At 44.8% G+C, this 19,118-nt stretch overlaps 2 protein-coding genes across 3 annotated transcripts; both read left to right on the top strand.

The window, feature by feature from the left end:
* Positions 1 to 529: 529 nt before the first annotated feature.
* On the top strand, positions 530 to 1,242 carry LOC108798962 (probable N-acetyltransferase camello). Its single transcript, XM_018570770.1, has one exon. The coding sequence runs from the start codon at positions 548 to 550 to the stop codon at positions 1,208 to 1,210; it is 663 nt and encodes a 220-aa protein (XP_018426272.1). The 5' UTR covers positions 530 to 547; the 3' UTR covers positions 1,211 to 1,242.
* A 4,696-nt stretch (positions 1,243 to 5,938) lies between these two features.
* LOC108798963 (probable N-acetyltransferase camello) lies at positions 5,939 to 16,575 on the top strand. 2 transcript variants are annotated; one of them, XM_018570771.1, is made up of 2 exons: positions 5,939 to 5,959; positions 15,885 to 16,575. In XM_018570771.1, the coding sequence occupies exon 2, from the start codon at positions 15,907 to 15,909 to the stop codon at positions 16,558 to 16,560; it is 654 nt and encodes a 217-aa protein (XP_018426273.1). In that variant the 5' UTR covers positions 5,939 to 5,959; positions 15,885 to 15,906; the 3' UTR covers positions 16,561 to 16,575. The 2 variants fall into 2 exon arrangements, with proteins under 2 accessions (XP_018426273.1, XP_018426274.1); XM_018570772.1 differs by lacking the exon at positions 5,939 to 5,959 and adding an exon at positions 12,706 to 12,739.
* The last annotated feature ends 2,543 nt before the right edge of the window (positions 16,576 to 19,118 follow it).

A 19,118-nucleotide genomic window follows, 5' to 3' on the forward strand; every position in this document is an offset into this window, starting at 1 on the left:
AGAATCATCACATCAAGTACTCTCTGCACCATTGAGGACCAACGAGCACCAGAGAAGAGGACCCTGGCCATCACAAGATTACAAAAAGATTACAAAAAATGTATCAGCAGCATGCACTATAAATACAAGCTTGGGGATGGTGGGACTCCAAGGAGGATGACTGGAGGGTGGCTGTGGATTGGGCTTCAAGGGGATCTTCTACAGAGAGATATTGCTGAGTCTTACCACCTCCTGAAAATGCCAACCAAATGTCTGTCTCTGTGTTCAATCTTTATTAAATCACCAACCCTGGATCAGGAGTATCGGACTATAGTCAGAACCTTTGCTAATTTGCATACTTGCTCAAGATTTAATGAATTAAATAAGTAGTCCCAAACTCCATTTATTGAGAGCAGAAGCACACTAAAAATGTAAACTCCACAAAGTTAAAATTTTATATAAAACACATTCAAAAGGGACTTTGTATGAAGGTAGATGATATCTATGATATGACATTTGTAATGATATAATCTTATCTCTCTGTAGGATCTGCGGCGTTGAGGGACCAATGGCCGAATTCACAATAAGAGTATATAAGAACAGAGACTACAATGCGGTCCGGATATTGTTTACCGAGGGGATGCTGGAACACATTCCAGCCACCTGTGCCTACATGTTGAAGCTCTCCCGGGCCCAGTTTATCCTTTTCATTTCCTTCATCAGCCTCCTTTTGGTCTCCAGGTCCTACCTGCTTTCATTATTCAGCTTGGCTGTTGTGTTCATGGCCGCTCGCCGTCAACTGACCAAAGAGTACCACCAGTATGTAGACAGGTGTCAACGTGAAGACTTGCTGGACATTGAGGAGTCCTACATGGCCAGCAACAACTCCTGCTTCTGGGTGGCAGAGTCCAACGGCCGAGTTGTTGGGATGGTCGCGGTGCAATCGGTACCTCATTCTAGCGAAGCGATGGTGCTCAGACGTCTGTCGGTGGCCAAAGACCAGAGGCACAAGGGCATCGCCAAAGCCCTGTGCACGAAAGTCATTGACTTTGCTCGTCAACGAGGGTACAAAATGTTGACATTGGAGACATCGATGATACAACTCGCGGCTCATAAATTATATGAAACACTGGGATTTGAGAAGACCGACGACAAGGTCATCCCGTCCCTCCTCGGAAGATTTGCAAACTTCTCCATCCTGACTTACGAATATAAAATCAAAGATGAATAGGCAGACAGGGACAGATAGGGGGACGGTCTGTCACAATAAGAAGGTTATTTTTACACAAAGATGGAATGAGCGTGAGATTAAAGTATAAATATTTATTTTGGAACTATTTGAAGTTTTCTAGAACTTTTATCACTGAAGACATAAATGGCGGCTGCATGGCTTGTGTTACGGTGAAAAATGCCTGTAGGTGAAATTTTTCAGCTTTGGATGAAGTAAGGAAGGGTTAGAACCTCTGTCAACTCTCTTTTTCTGTATGTGTTCCCACTAGAAGTGTTCCCCTCTCCATTCGTCCTGGTGATCATTGCCACGGGGACAGAAAGTGATGGGAAACAGGAGGTAAGAAGTTACCTTCCTTTTCCATTGACAACTGTCCAAGAGGAAATTTCACTTCATTTTGGGGAGGCTTCCTCTTACTTCCTGTTGTGTCTCTATGATAGGAAATGAAGCGAAATCCTCCAAATGGGAAATAAATAAATAACTCTGGTGGTGATGATAGCAATGCCATGCCCTACCCATAAGAAAATAAGTTTGGGCTTTAGATACACTTTAGTAGTTTTGTGTGGAAGGCTATTAATGTACCAACCGGTTCTTTTTGGAGTTGTGGGAGGAAAATAGAGTTCCCGGAGGAAGCACACACAAAAAACAACAAGAACAAACAGACTGCATGTAGTGTAATTGATTGGGATCAAACCCCGGACCTCAGAGTTGCAAGGCAATTGTTGCTTATTGAATGTCTTTGATGGTGTATGGAGCATAAATTAGGGCACCTACCTGTTCACAGTACTATAGCCTTTTTTTACACTACCTGGAGTCTCCCGTATAGCTTGACATCCACTGACACCATTTCATTGGCATTTCCCATATTGATTAGCATCACCAGACCCATTAGGCTGAATCAGTTCTCATCATGAGCTATTGATCTGGTTTAATAGCCTTGATGATGCATCTCTTCCACCACTTTGAGCTCCCATGCCAGTCTAAGTTCACAGCAAGACTTTGGTTCTCATCATCGCCTCTTCCTTCTTCATATATAAACCTTTATTGTGCAAATGGCACAGAGACGCGCCACCCATTCCTTCCTCTGACATACACTATATTGCCAAAAGTATTGGGATGCCTTTACACGCACATGAACTTTAATGGCATCCCAGTCTTAGTCCGTAGGGTTCAGTATTGGATTGACCCGCTCTTTGCTGCTATAACAGCTTCAACTCTTCTGGAAAGGCGTCCACAAGGTTTAGGAGTGTGTCTATGGGAATGTTGGACCATTTGTGAGGTCAGGTACTGATGTTGGAGAAGAAGGCCGGGCTCGCAGTCTCCCTTCTAATTCATCCCAAAGGTGTTCTATCGGGTTGAGGTCAGGACTCTGTGCAGCCCAGTCAAGTTTTTCCACACCAAACTCGCTCATCCCTGTCTTTATGGACCTTGCTTTGTGTGCAGGTGACTCTAGAGTCCAGTGGCGGCGTGCTGTACACCACGGCATCCCACGCTTTGCATTGCACTTGGTAATGTAAGGCTTCATGGAAACCCATTCCATGAAGCTCTCTATGCACTGTTGTTGTGCCAATCTGAAGGTCACACGAAGTTTGGAGGTCTGTAGCTATTGACTCAGCAGACAGTTGGCAACATGTGCGCACTGTGCGCTTCAGCATACGCTGACCCCGCTCTGTCATTTTACGTGGCCTACCACTTCCTGGCTGAGTTGCTGGTGTTCCCAGTTGCTTCCACTTTGTTATAATACCAGTAACAGGTGACCGCGGAATATTTAGTGGCCAGGTAATTTCACAGATCACTTGAATCCAATGATTTGGAGGGGCGTCCCAATACTTTTGGCAATATAGTGTATTTGGCCACCTACAGTACAGTTCATCTCTCCGATTAGGCCTCTATATGGGGGTGCAACATGTCAGAGAAAAGAATGGGCGAAGTGTCTTTTTTGCCGTTCGCAAAATAGAGTTTAGTATGTGGAGGAAGAAACAGTATTTGGTTTTATGATTTTTTTCCTATTGTATAGTCTTGCTGATGCTTGAGAACCTCAATGGGTCGGTCATTTGGTGACAGGCCCGCAATACAAAACTTGACTAAAATTTAGCCAGGCTTAGTAGAAGTGGCAACATCAGGAGATAAAAGGGATGTTCATGAAAGTAAATTATGTGTTCTTCTGCACAGAATGTAACTTGGACACGGTTGAGAATGAAGGGAAAGACCCATCACATTTGGGCCCCCAGACTGCCCAAGAGGAGTTGCATGCTTTGATCTGCTCTAGGTAACCCCTTAGCTATAAGTGTCCTATAACCCATACGTATGCCTTTCTCCTCTCCTTCTGTGAAGAGAGGACCTCTTATAGATGTCCAGACACTTACAGAAGCTGTGTTTTTTAAATAGATAAGTTAAGTGTCTTGGGTTTAATTCCCGCCAGTTTGTATGTTCTCCCTCTTGTGTGTCTCCTCTGCTTGCTCAGCACGGACAAGTCATAATCATAGTGGTGGCCTAATGGGCTCCCAATAAAGCAGCTTGCCATGGCATGTGTGCTCGCAGCATATTGTTTGAAATATTAGAATGTTAGCTCCTTTGGGGGCAGAGAATGGTGTGAATGCCTCTATGTAATCTGTTAAGCTCTGCAAAAACTTTTGTTGCTATAAAATAATAAATAAATATTGAAAGGCCCCATGAAGGAACTTTGATGCACCATCATTGATCCCACCTTTAGGCTGGACTTGACTGCCATAGAGATTATTCCTAGTGTGGAAATTCTGAGAGCGTGGAAGACTGAGTGAATGAAATAAGAAAGAATAGAAATAGGTCTCCACCTCCTTCCCCTCCCCCACTGTGCTAAAACCTAAACTGGCAATAAAACCCTCTGTAGCGCTTATGTTTCAGCAAATCAGTGCCCTCTCCAGCTACAGGTGCAAGAACAATCACAGCTGAGGGTCAAGTGGGTGCAGTGGTCAGGCAAAGCTGATTGATTGGCTAGCCCTACCTCGTTGCTACCCTTGGTTGTATCCTGAGAATGTCGGGGGGGGAGGACATGTCTGCCAAACTTTGCTTCCTATAGAGTAGAGAAGGGTTCCAACCAGTGGCGTAACAATCGTCATAGCGACCCAGGCGGCCGCTATGGGGCCCGGGAGACCCAGCCAGGACATCCCATGATGCTGTGCAGGCCGCCTGGGTCGCTATGGTGTCTCATGCTGCTGGCTGTTACTGGCGGCTGGGAAGAGGAACACACCGCTGTTCAGATCACTGTCAGTGATCTGTGCAGCGGCGCATTCCTCTCCCCAGCCGTTGCTGAGTCTGTGACAGCCAGCAGCGGCGGGGGAGGAAGCTGGATCCTGCAGTGGAGGAGGAAGCGGGGGCCCGGCAATGAAGGAGGAGGCGGGGCCCGTCAACGTAGGAGGCAGGGCAGGCGGATAGCGGATGACAGGTAAGGGGTGTGACAAGGAAGCATGAAGCCGGCTTCCCAGCCAATCACAAAACTCCGGGTGCCACGTCAATACACTGTCTCCATGCTCCCTCGTCAGGAAGCTGGTCAACGTGTAATGCTTCGCTGTCCGGCTTCCTGATACCGGAAGTATCACGCTAGGCATCGGAGCATTTGGGTGAGTACGAGTACTCGCCAAATACTGGGCATTGGCACCGATTCCTATACTAGTATCGGTATCGGTGCCTCCCTAATCTGAACAATTTTCTAATAGTTAATGAAGTTAAATCGACGACTGATTATGACCATAGTGGCATAAGGATTTGAAGAAGTAGGATGGACATTTTTCCTCCAGCAGACAACATTCTAACAGTGAATTTGGTTTTGGCCCAAAGAAATTCCATTTCTTCCAAAATCCAATGTTAATATCAAACGAAAATTGAGCACAATTTTGACGGACATTCTACAGGTCTCTTATGGGATCGTCAAATTTTCTGATCAGATTTTTCGCATGATAGTTTATTTGAAAACTGCCAGCGTGTGGCCTGCTTGGCCGCTCCAAGCTCACTACCGGGATGGACTACAATCTCAGGTTTAGTTTACTAATTTGTATTGAGATTGTAGTCCATGCCGTGAGCGAGCTTGTATCACTCGGCTGTAGATCCTCCAATCATCTGTGAATTGGTGCTGACACTGTCCTTCCTTCTGGAGGGGGGCTACTTTTGTTCCCCATTAGACGTGTGCGATTTGTTTAGTTCCAAATCAAAATTTTCCGAAATTCAGACATTTTCACACATCCGATTTTCCGAATCCCAAATCCCAATTTCCAAATCCCAATGCATCCGAATTGTTCCCCATTAGACATCCTCCAGGAGGAAGGACAGTGTCAGCACCAAATCAGAGATGATTGGAGGATCTACAGCCGAGTGATCTTACTGCACAGGGAGAGGGGGATCTGTGAATGGCAAAGATCCTGGGGTCTGCTTTCAGCCCTTCCTTAACAGCACCCTAATGGGGGCCCCTTCCTACCCCCAGGCCCCATAGTAGCCTTGTGGTTTGCTGTGGCTATTGTTATGGCACTGAGCAATGCCAGGGAGAAGTCTGAATGCACATGTGCACCATGAACAAGGAATACAGCATGACAACAGGAAATTCAGGATTCCTAATAAATACAATCTGTTTGTTGCTGTAAGTCATTCACCAGCCCGGCCACCATAACGCAGCTTCCCGGGTAGGACTTCAGTCTATGGAACTGAGAGGCAAAGTTCAAAGGCGACACGTAGATGAGGAACACACCGCGGTGTCTATGAAGAGAAGAGGAGCTGCTGCAGGTCAGACTCGGGGATTGTATTATCTGTCTCTTCTCTTCCATCATATTTATTATAGGGAATGTTTCCAGTCTCTGCATTGCAGATCTGATTTCCTGTGTGCTGTACTCACAATACAGAGGGACGAGGAGGTTGAGGATCTACTCAGAGCAGCAGAAGGGTTAATGCGTGGACAGGGGGCAGATTATTCCTGCATTAAAGCTGAACTCCAGGCATACAGGAGACCTGATTTGCCTCTGCTGCAGTTAAATAGCACTTATTGGTCTTGTCCCTGCCCCCCTGCCTGTGATTGGACAGTGAACGAAGAAGCAGCAGACTGATGAGCTCATCTTCTCATCTAAAGGTGTGAATTGTTGTTCAAATGACGATGGGGTAGAGATGTTAATATGTACAGTGGCGGAACTACCGTCGGTGTGCAAGCATCGGGGCCCTGAGCCTGGGGGGGGCCAAGCACAGTCCCTGTGCATTGGTGGTGGGACTTGCCGGCCGTCGGATCGGTATCCAGCAGCTGGCGGGCCCCCAGTCTCTGCGCTGGGAGTGTCGGATCATCCATTCATCTGACACTCCCGGCGCAAAGATGGGGGCGGGGTCCGCCGGCTGCCGGATACTGATCAGCATCCTCCAGACAATGCCCGCCTCACTTTGACAACTTGTCTGCAGCCAGGTGCACTGGATGTTGCTAGGATACGACGCCGAGCCCATCTCTGCCCCTCCTACAGCTAGCCAGGCAATAGCGTACTGAGGGAGTTGGAGTGGGTGTGTCTATGGAAATCATATGTGCAGGGGCAAAATACCTCCTGAGACTGTGGAGGGGGGGCCCAGTGACAAGACATTTCAGGACCGATCAGCTGTTCCAGGGCAGATCAGTTCTCCTGCACATACCATCTGCGATGCCGATCTGCCCTGGAACAGCTGACAAAGCGTTGGAATGATTGACCTATTGGTGGTCACACATTCCACCTCCAAAAAACTCCATACCCATGTGAGGAGTCTGGGGGGTCCCTTACATGGGTATCAGCTGTACCAGGGGCGGCATGGCAGAGGTGACAGGGGAGGGGGTGGAGGAGGCCCCAGCAGCAGGTAAGAAGAGTTGGGAGGAGGTACAGGGAAATGGACCCCGACGACCAGGCCACCTGAGACCCTGAGACCCTGAGACACCTGAGACCCTGCAGAGCCTACCATAGAGAGTCTCAGATGGGCTATGCAGGATCATGGTGTGATGTCATTATATGATGGAGACAGATGGTGTTGAAGGCCACCACAACTGCAAGAGGCGTGAACAAGACCATCTACATCAAATTGGAAAAACCATCCTTGAACAGGGGTTGGAGCCTTCAACGCCATTTGTCTCCCACATACATTTGACAACAATTCACACCTTCATCCATGTGACTAGAAGGATTACCACCTATACAGATGTTCTGATGCCAAGGATGGGACCATGTAACTAGAGCAGGTTGGGTCCACAAGGAGTTCAAAGTTCAGCAGAAATTAGGTTAAACTGAGGATTACACAGGAGATCAGGCAAGGAGCTATCCAAGGAACCTATCCAAGGTTCCAAGGTGGCTCAGCAGGTAGAACCACCACCAGCTACAGAAGAGGCCCCCGGGTTCAGATCCGGTTCCTGACACCTACCAGTGTGATTTGAATGCTGGGGTATGTTCCTATCACGCTAATACTGAAGAAGTGTCCTAGAGAAGCTACAAAACATCTTCCACGTTACAGAACAAGTCCAGTTGAATGTGACCAACTGGTACCAGCTGTTATCATACAAGCTTTCATGCTGCATTATAGCGGTTTCTGCAAACTGTCTACATCTTGCCATTTTAGCGGCACACTCATGTATGACGCCATCTCCCTCATCTCACGTGTATACTTACCAAACCAGGATGAAGGTTCCGCGTGCATGAAAAAAATCTCAACAGTGGGCCGGCTACCTACGAAACAAAATTGGTTTGAGGTGCACAGATCACCAAATCTCTGGGAGCCAACCCCTGGTTATTTAATAATGACACGGCAAAGAGGAGAAAATTAGGGTTTTTGTTGGCTAGCAGAGTGACAAATCCAATAGACTTCACATCAAGAGCAATTATATATAAAATAGAAAATGTATTAGTTTATCAAAACATCTTTTAAAAGAACATTAGACAATGTAATTAGAATATAAAAGAATTCGCCCAATAGGGGAATCTCCTAATGACCCCCTTGGAGTCCCACAGATAGGGTTCAAATAAACAAAAGCAGGATGTATAGATAACAAATGCAGTACTTCAACTAATACATCTCTAATATAGAAAATTCAAGAGTGAACCCTCTGGTGGGACAACCAAAGTAGGTAAATGTATAGCAATGACCGTAGGAGTCACGCGATGCTGATGAGGCTTGCCGAGTTTAGTGCCAAAGGGCGCTTCGTCAGGAGCAGGAGGTAGTCCCCTCAGTGCGTACTCAGCGGATGCTTAGCACAAGCAGCAAACAATGAAAACAGCCCGAAGTCCCGAGATGGAGGATGGTGTGAGCACATCAAGGGCGCCTATAAATGCTAGAGGAGCAACCCAAAGGAGTTGTTTTTTTTTGTGTTAAGGACCTAAAAAATGGAGCTGATAGGATGAACTGATGGCAGAATCTCCACCGGCAGAGGACCGCCGATGCTTGTGTGGCCGTCTCCAGCCACCCATTTTGTGTCTGGGCCGGGCTACCTACACCAGACACAAAATATCACTTGGCGACTTGTAGTCAAAAGTAAATATGATGGTGGGAATTGCCAGTAGAGTTCACCCCTGGTGGTGAAGTGTGGGTGATACCAAAAGCCCATCACAGCATTGCCTGCCAAGTGAGCGGTTGTGTTGTCAGTTGGTTTCTTTATTTCTTCCTTTGATATCCTGACAGTAGGTTCAGTATAAACATTGTTCCTGCAGTGGGCGGATGGTTATAATCTTTGACGTGGAGGCAGATGTGATTATTAATCATTAACCATTGATTGTCACTAGAAGCTGTTATCTGTACCGTGCACCTTGAGATCAGAGCTCATCCATACAGCTACTATCTCTGATCGCCAACTGGATTTCACATGGGTGAGCGGATTTCATGACAGAGTGATGATGATGTAGGGTTCCATGTAGAAGCCAATTAGATTTGAGCTTTTTATCAATTTATAGCCTGCATGAGCAATGTAATAAAAGGGACACTGTCACCTTACCCATGCAGAGCACAATCTCTCTGTCATGGCCCCCTCTCCCCAATATGACCCCAATATACTCACCAAACCACTGATTCCTTGTCACCCTTTCCTCCACTGCAATGACTGGTGTTGGTGACCCAGGGAGCGATAGTACAAAACACATAGAAGCTTTTTTGTTTTTGTTTACCATGTTGACTTAAAGGAAGACATTCGCTCTTCCATTGAACGTGGTCATCCTGGTCATTTTCCTCTACAATTTGCAAGGAAGCTTGTACTAAGCATGGATAGGGGAAGCTGGTGATGGGGATTTGGTCAGAAATTGGTGGTCTCCATCCACAATCATGATGCTCCTGATACCAATCCTGTTGCTTGTTCTCTCAGAGCATCTATGAGAACCTTGCTGGACCACAATATTTTTTCTTTCATCTTATTGGTTTTCAGCTGATACCCATCTTTGGCAGTGAGGAGACCACATTCTATAAGTGTGTGCTTTTCTCTGGACTACGTTCATCTCAAATGTAGGTTGAGTGATGGTCGCAATATTAGCCATTAACTTGTTTTAAAACTATTCTGTGTTCTCCCTGCTGTCTGTGAAAGAGATCAGGGGTACCGATGATTGAACAATTTAAGATTCCCAACTCTTTAAATAAATGAGCCAAAGAATGTTGGCATGCAGGGAATGCATTGTTTTCCAAGATTTAGTCAACTCCCCTCAAAATATCACCCAAACCATCCTCTCCACTCTTTCACAGACCTCCTACTGCTGCCATGCTTACCTTCAGGACTTCTCCAGAGCCTCTCCCATCCTCTGGAACTCTCTACCACAACCTGTCCGGCTATCTACTACTCTGCCTGCCTTTAGGTGATCCCTGAAAACTCATCTCTTCAGGGAAGTCTATTCCACCTCCTCTTAAAAACTATACGATCAGCTCATCCTCACAATTTTTGCCTCCTGTATCAGTTGCAGATTGTAAGCTCTCATGAGCAGGGTCCGCAAATCCTTTTGTATGGTATTGTAATTGTACCCCATATGTCCCCATATCTTGTAAAGCGCTGTATAATAATACTAATAATAATAACTCATTGGCTTACATTGGTGAAGGAGCAGTAGAGTACATATATTGTGTAGCCCCCATCACCTTCAGTGATGTGGCTACTAAACATTTAGTGATTGCAAGGGCTCTAGTCAGCCTGGCTGGAATTATAGTGGCAGTTATCTGGTTAATTTCAGGTGCCTGGCATTGTCTGTACCCCCTTGGCTGAGTGTGACTCTGTCATATTGTGGGACAGCCAATGAGAAACACTGTAGTGTATGTACAGTACAGCAGCCAATCACTGGGTTTCTCTCAGTCAGTGGTGCATGCTGGGATAGAGTACATATACTGGTGGGATTTGCCATGTGCTCAGACTAGCCAGGACCAGCCATGGAATAGGGGTGGGTTCTGTTCAGCCTGCCCCCCAGGCTAAGTCTGAGGCCTGGGGGTGGGCACAGACTGGTGTGAGGGAAAGGTTTCCCTGAGGCCTCCAACATGGAGGAGGCCTGTGATGCTGATAGAGGAAGAGAACCGGGACCAGTGCAGGCCCTTGAAGTACCCTGGAACTAAGTGGACTTCAGGAACCATGGTCGGTGTCTTTCCTGCTTGGGGATCTGTATCCATCCTGCTTATCTGCTACATCAGTTGCCATCCACTGTCTCCCAAGTGGATCTACACTGATATACCTACAATGTCTGATGAGTCTGGAGCTCTTGTCAGTTACCTCTGGAAGCTTAGAACCCCTCATACCCTCTCTCCCCAGTGAAGATGTTCAATAAACCGTTACTTTCCATTTTATTACTGCAGTAGACATCAGCTATTGTGGGCACCAGAAGAAGGGCGGTTAGCGCTAATGGGTGGGCAGCGGAAGAACATAACCTAGAGATGAACCGGGCTCCTTCGGGGTGAGCGCTACAATTGCATAGTACTACAAAGCAGGAAATAGAGCCTGTATAAGCAAAGATGGCTGCCCCACATAAATACCTACATAGAAGCAGGTTTTTAAAACACAAATACATTTTATTAGATTATTTGTATCAAGTTGGTCATTATTGTGTCTATAGATATAATTGGTCAGAAGATACGTTTTCCTTTATTTTTTCCATCCCTGGTCTATTGTTATAGCTGTTTTGTGATAAGTGTAATTTGTAATAACTTAGGACTCCAGTAGGTTTCTTTTATTTCTTTTTATGTATCAGAGATGTATCCAATACAGGATTCACATAATCCCGTATATAATGGGGCATTCCTCCTGATACCCTTCTTTCAAACCTAATGGATGTGGCAATCACAATTCCAGTAACTAAGTGACCAGGAGCTGTCGGTGACAGTGTGCCTATAGTGTTGGGGGTGTGCAACTGAGCGTGTTCCTAACACGATTGGCAATGCATATATGTGAGAACACATAATAAGGGCTACCTACATGCTTCCACATGTATGCATATGGCCAGCAGGAAGGAGATAAGATACAACAAACAAATACACGGATGAAACTCACATACTATCACGTACCTGGTGAGAGACCGGAAGGTGAGGAGGCTTCCCTTGCTACTTGTGTCCTACCACCCCTGGAGATAAGAACAGAGAGCGGAAGGACAGCGAGGAGCATGAGTGCCACTGATGGGAACAGACACCATGCAGGAGACATCCAGTAGCAGTCAGCAAGCCAGACGTCCAACTGGGCGGGCAGCGTGGGAACAGAACCAAGAGACTGAAACGTGGTCGTGGAAGCAAAACGTCACAGCAAAATCAGCAAAGTACCAAATCAGAAGGCAGAAGGCAAAGTCCAGGAAACAGGGCGAGGTCAGGGGCAGGCAGCAATCAATAGAGAGAAGTCCAAACAATTCCGGTCAAAGCAGGAAATCCAACAGGGTCCAGGCAAACAGGAACACTAGCTGAAAGACCATCAGCAATATGGTAAGGGTAGGCTCATTTTGATAGGCCAGGTTATCAGGATAACAGCGTCATTTCCGATGCGTCGGCCATTTGCACATCGTTCCGTGCACTTCCGGTCGCACGTGCATGCGCACTAGGGCATGTTTTACCGGTCCCTTCGAAGACTGGGTTTGTGCGCATGCGCGGCCGCCATTTTTCCTTTACACATACAGGAGATGTTTTACCTGACAAAGAATTTGTACTTTGACAATGTCAAAGACTGCTCACTGGTGCTCTCTCCTTGTGCAGGTTGACTGGCCTTGCCTCCGCCCCTCCTATAGTTTCCTGTAGTGGGCGGGGCCTGCTGGCCCCTCCCACAGCTTTGCTCCCTGCACAGGCATGTACAGCACAGTGATGATTTTACTGCTACTTTTATATTGTAATACCTGAGTGTTCAAAGGTGTTAGGAGCACACAAAGTGGATGTATATCCTTTGTGACTATATAGGGAATATATGTTTTGGTCTTGTGCCCAAAGTTCGGCTTTAAGAGAAATAGGGAAGTGGTGAGAAGCCCAGGAAGTGTGCAGAAAAACTCTTCCGTAGTTCTGCTGACACACAATCGCTCTCGGTCTGATAGAAGCTTGCATTCTGTATGCAATTGTTATATACACCTTCATACCAGGCTGAGGAAAAGGGTAAGTCACTATATCATTGCTGCAAGGATGAAGAGCACTTGGAGTGAGGACAAATCCTGTTTATAATAAGGGCGGCCTTCATACCTGCACAGTGTTCTAATATTGATATGAAGACGTGTGTGTAGGAGGGCCACCTCTCTAGGAAAGGATGGTGACCATCTTGAGGATGGTATGGAGGAAAGGCATAACCATAACTCATCTGGATGTGGGTGGGGATTGTATATGTAGATATATACATTTTAATTGTGTGCCATTTGTATACCCTATTCCAGAGGTATCCAAACTCCAGCCCTCCAGCTGTGTTGAAGCTACAAAATACCATCCTGCATCTGCCACTGGAAGGAGTCTTGCCATGCCTAAGGGGAATTGTAGTTTCATGACAGCTGGAATGCCGAGGTTTGCCTACCCCTGGGCTATGTTTTATATCAGTTACATGTGACCTGGTTTTAAGGGGCTGGATAAAGTGTGAGGATAAAGTAAATCTGCTGCTATCCCAAAAAGATCCAAAGACCTCTACAGCTGGTACTGAGTCTGAACTCCATTGTCTTTAAGCAGTGCAGCCTATGGCAGAGTCTTCAGGATTTGACTCTTCTGGAAGTGTTGATGGCCTGCACCACCAACCATACACTGTGGTTCCTTACATCTGCCCCTATATCTCTACAGGACTCAGTAGTAGTAAAGAAGTGGCTGAATGGAGGAACAATTGAGTGTGGTGGGGGGATTTCAGAAGGGGTCAATTGGCTTTATTGCTTTAAGATAGTCGACTTCAGGCTCACCACACCAACTAGAAAGATTTGATTTTTTGGGAAAGTGTTTGAGTCAGGTACAGGGTGCAAAGGGGGATATCTTCAATGGGACCACAGGTGGCAAAAAAACTGGCAAAAGTCCTAACCCAACTCCGCTCTACTCAAACAAAAAAACAAGTTTGGCTGTAGCTGGATTTTAATTCGAAAAGAGCTCAGGTTTGGACCAAACCTAGTCCGAACCGGAGCTTCTCTGAACATGGTAGGAAGCGCCTTTCACTGTGGCCCAATCAGCTGCGGCTGGGGAATTTCCCACCGGCAAATGCACGTAAGCAAAGAAGCTGGATGCACTGACATCACAGACCTTATATGACCACATAACTTTTTTTTAAATGTTTATATGGGTCACAATGTTGACGGTATGAATATTCGTTTGTTTTATAGAATACAACTTATACACATTATACTAAAACCGATGCTCAAAGGCCCGAATGGAGTACAAATTTGCGATTAGCATTCGGGAGCTCCCAAATACAATTCGGGTCTGGAAGCCTCAGGTTTAGTTTTATGTGTATATGGATCACAATGTTGCTGCTACGAATATTTGTTCGTATTATAGAATACTAATTATATATACATTATAATAAAACTGATGCGCCGAGGCCCGAATGGAGTCCAAATTTCCAAATAGCATTTGAGAGCTCCTGAATGCCATTCGGGTCTGGAAGCCTCAGCTTTAATATGGCTCCCAGACCCAAATTGCTTTCTGGAGCTCCCGAATGTTATTTGGAAATTCGGACTCCGGAATGCCATTCAGGTCTAGGAGCTCCAGCTTTAGTATTAATATCTGTAGATGGTTTTCTGTGGTATTTACAATGAACATTCGTAAACTCATCCGAAACTAACGAAAATTCGGATTTCGTCCAAATCTGATACCCCGAACCGAATTGAATTTCAGGTCCGAATGCCAAAATAACGAAATATCCGAACCAAATTTTTCTGCAGCTTACATGTCTATTCCTCATGGTCCCTGTGTGTGTTGTAAAGTAGCCACTGCTCCGAGCTCCCTATGGCCTATAATCTCAATACAAATCAACAAACTAAACATGAGATTGTAGTCCATCACAGGAGTGTGCTTGGAGCGGTGACTACTTTACAACACACACAGGGACCATGGGGAACAGACGTAGCCCCCCTCCAGAAGCAAGGACAGTGTCAGCACCAAACCAATTCATAGATGATTGGAGGATCTACAGCCGAGTGATACACAAATAAGAGACATTGTTGTTAATTGTTAAAGTACTTGAAGGTATTTTTAAGATTTAACTCCGGAGTTTAGTGTCACTTCCAAAGAATTCCTCGATTTTGTTTTCAACTTTCTAAAGCCACTTCCCCCTTTTTTTTTTTATTCACTGACCTGTAGATCTCTGATTTAGGAATACATAGAGAAAACAGCCGGTGAATTCAGAATCAGCTTTTCAGAATCCTTAAAAATAAGTTCCAAAGCGTGACATTATAGCAAAGTTAAAGTGGTGTCAGTGTGTAGTGTATGTGAGCAGACTAACATCGTTATTCACAGAAGGGTGAAGAGTTTGGAGAAGGCAGGAGAAGTGAACAATCCAGGACAACATAGACGATTTGGAAACATTCAGCTCACTTTCCAGTTCAGCTATGTTGGCCTAGATTGTTCACTTCTCTGGCCTTCTCCAAACTCTTCACCCTTTTGTGAATAACCCTGTTCCTAACTGGGATACAACCAGAATCAAAATAGTTCATGGCTTGTGACTATGTAACACTGACTAGTTCATTGGTGGATCCTGCAATCTAATCTTGAAACATGGTCTCCCAACCCCTTCATAGAGACCTCTGGTCAACAAATGCTTCAGATCCAGCATGGATCCATATTTCATTTCTTCATAGGGGACACAAGAGATTATAGGGTGGGATTCTCTGAATTTATGATTACATATTCTTAGTAAAACCATCTCACTGGATCCCTTCTATTCATTGACCAGAGGTCAGTGGCTAGGGGAAGAATACCTTTGCTCCGTGATGCAATGCGTCTAGGTGAGCCAGTAAACCTTCAACAGTACATTACAAATCAAGCAGACTGTGAATAGCCCCTGGCAGAGCCAATCCGCCTACCGTCATTCATCACTGCAGGGTTTGATTGGTTACTTTGGAATTTCAAGTGGTGCTAAAAGAACAAATACAACATTTAAATCCCCAGTAAGCCCATATTATTTTAGTGTTTTCCTTGCAAGTCAATAGAGGAGGTATAACAATAATCATATGATCTCAGTAAACTCCACTGAGGACCTCATGTGTCTCTTTTGTTTCATCTTGTCTCTCACCTTGTGTCTGTTTTACTCACAAGACGTCATGTTTCTCATTTGGCTTAGCTGCAAGGCAAGCTGCTAGGGGATGGCTGACTACTCCATACGGAAATACAACAAGGGAGATTATGAAGCTGTCCGTGACTTATTTGCCCAAGGAATGTTGGAATACATTCCGGGCACTACCTCCTACATGCTGAAGCTACCCCAAGTCTATTGCCCCATCCTGGCTTCATCCATCATATTGCAGTTGTTTTTTCAGTCCTTCTTCCTGTCTCTTTTGGGTGTCGGGATAGCCGTGGCTGCAGTTCATTTAATCTTGACATTTGCATGTAAAAAATTGATAAAGCAATGTCACAACGGAGATTTACGAAACGTTCAAGAGACCTATATCTGGAAACCCAACTCCTGCTTCTGGGTAGCCGAGTCAGGCGGTCGGATTGTGGGGATGGTGGGAGCCCAGCCTGCCCCGAACTCCAACAACGACATGACACTACGACGATTGTCCGTGGCTAGAGACCAGCAGCGCCGAGGGATTGCCAAGGCCCTCTGCACGACGGTTTTTGATTTTGCTCGCCATCGAGGATATAAGCGTGTCGTTCTAGATACATCAACTTTCCAATTCACTGCTCATAAACTGTATCAAAAGTTGGGTTTTACAATCAAAAAAATAATACCGAGCAAAAGTAGACTGGGAAGATTTGCAAAAATGTCTGTGGTGTTCTACAGCTATGATTTCTAGGTGTGATAACAAAAGAGAGGGACTGATATCATGTCCCCACTGGTATCTCATGGCCAAGTTAGATGGCTCTCTTGGGGCTCTAGATGTTTTATGAAATATATCATCTACTACGCAGGTAAAGCTGTACTTACTCAGCACATCTTCAACTGTGACTGATCGCTTCGAGGTATGAGTCCACAAACTATGTCTACGTCTATCCTTTGACATTCCATATTATGTCTTTAGTCCACTTATATGTCCCTTTCGAATCTCATCGCATCCGGCCTTCCATATCCCTACTGGATTATACTTATGATCACACACCGTCTTTCCTTCTTTCTCCTCTATGCTCTATTGCTTCCCCTGCTCCTACCCAATCTCACTATTCCACACTTTTCTCTCTTCTTATGTCAAATATCAGTTATAATGTTTGCCAAGAGTTATTGTTGCATTACATGATGTGTTTTCTCCATGCATATATGCCGCATATACTGTTATCACCGGTTCTGTACCGTCAGTGGTCTTTGTATTAGTTATTGCTGGCATACCCTCAATGCATTATGACATGTATGTGGCTGCTATTTACCATATATAAATTGCACCATTATTGGTTGTGAGAAAACTTAATAAAGATTTATATGCTTAAAAAAAAAAAAAAGAGAGGGACTGTTATTGTGAGGACATGTGTGGAAGATACTGTATATAGTGGTTAATGTTAATGATAGACAGACAGACAGACAGACAGACAGACAGACAGACAGACAGACAGATAGATAGATAGATAGATAGATAGATAGATAGATAGATAGATAGATAGATAGATAGATAGAAATATAGATAGATAGATAGATATATAGATAGATAGATAGATAGATATATAGATAGATAGATAGATATAGACTATATGGCCAAAAGTATATAGACATCCCTCCAAATGATTACGTTTAGGTGTTTCTAGTAAAGGATCCTGTTAATACTACAGCATATGAAGACATATCAGACAATCGTGCCCTTCTAACCTTGTGGTAACAGTTTGGGGAACTTAATTTTCTGTTGCAGCATGACTGTGCCGTCATACACAAAATCGGCTTCATAAAGACACCAGTTTGGTGTGGAGGAACTTCAGTGGCCTGCATAGAACTCTCACCTCAACCCTAGTGACCACCTTTGTTCCACAGATTCTGAACACCTTTGAGGTGTTGACTGTGAGCCAGGTCTACTTGTCCAACATCAGTATCTTGGCTCCAAATTTTCTTTTGGCTGACTAGGACATATCTCCCAAGACACTCGGAAATCTTGTGGAAAGCCTTCCCAGAAGAATGGAGGCTGTTATAGCTGCAAATAGGGGGCAGGCCTATAATAATGCCCATGATTTGGAAAGAGATGCCCAACGAGTTCACATAGCTGTGATGGTCAGCTACAAAATTGTCTACAAAATTTTGGCCATATAGCATAGATAGGAAACTGACTTTGTTATTTTATATTTCTGTCTTAAACCAGATCAGCAAAAAATAAATAGGTACTATGACTATATTATTATGGGAAATCACTATACTGTTGCCTCTTCTAGTCTCTGCCCCACTCATATAATGGAACTGTAAAAAGAAATGTGTGCAGTATTTTGTATGTAATAAAAGTTAACTGCACCTGTTTCTTGCATAGCTAATCCAGAATGCGTGTTTCATTCAAATGTGCTCATTGAGTGTTTTATGACAGTGCAAATGTTCTTAGTAAGGTCTTGGAAATAAGAACAGTGACAGTATAACATGTGCTATGGTGCTGTATTGACTTTGCAAATATAGAGGACATTTGCATGTATCCAAATCATTATTCCACACAGGCATCTGGCATATAAACTGAAGTAAGAGTTCAAAGTTTTGGGACAGGTCAAGGGTTTAAGTCCGAGCACTACATATTATGATGTTAATATATGGTGTGACATTAATGAGGTCTGGGCACCCCAAAACTAGTCCAGGAACCCCATCGTCCCCTCATTGTGTTGACATTATTCACTTCTACACATGATTAAACCAGCCTGCAGATTAAACATATTTGTTTTATAGAGAGTCTTCAAAGGTTCTTCAATTTCGTTGTAATTGCCACCAACAAAGTTACCAATAGTATTCGGCAACAGAAAATCAGAGGTATATCAAAAACTATGTAACTATGTAACTATGTCTCTTTAGCAAAGCCTCTTTTATGACTGCTTTATGGGTCTTATTGCCAACCTCCTAATGGGGCATAGTAAAGCACTGAGTGAAGCCAGAACACTAATAGCTCATCAATGGACAGATCCCCTATTAAATGTAATGTCTGGGCTGAGATGGCCTATAAATAACCCAGAATGAATAACTTTGGACCAGGGGGTACTACATTATTAAGAAACAAATCTGTAGATATATAATGAAACACTGGCTGCATACATACAATGTACCCCTGTCTTATGGGGTACAAAGGGCCAAAGACACACATTACCCCTTCTGAGTGAGAGAGAGGGAGGGAGGGGGAGAGAGAGAGGCAGGGAGAGAGAGAGGCAGGGAGAGAGAGAGGGTGAGAGAGAGAGAGAGAGAGAGGGTGAG

Source organism: Nanorana parkeri, unplaced genomic scaffold (genome assembly GCF_000935625.1).
Source record: "Nanorana parkeri isolate BGI_ZX_2015 unplaced genomic scaffold, ASM93562v1 scaffold1595, whole genome shotgun sequence".
Taxonomy (NCBI): domain Eukaryota; kingdom Metazoa; phylum Chordata; class Amphibia; order Anura; family Dicroglossidae; genus Nanorana; species Nanorana parkeri.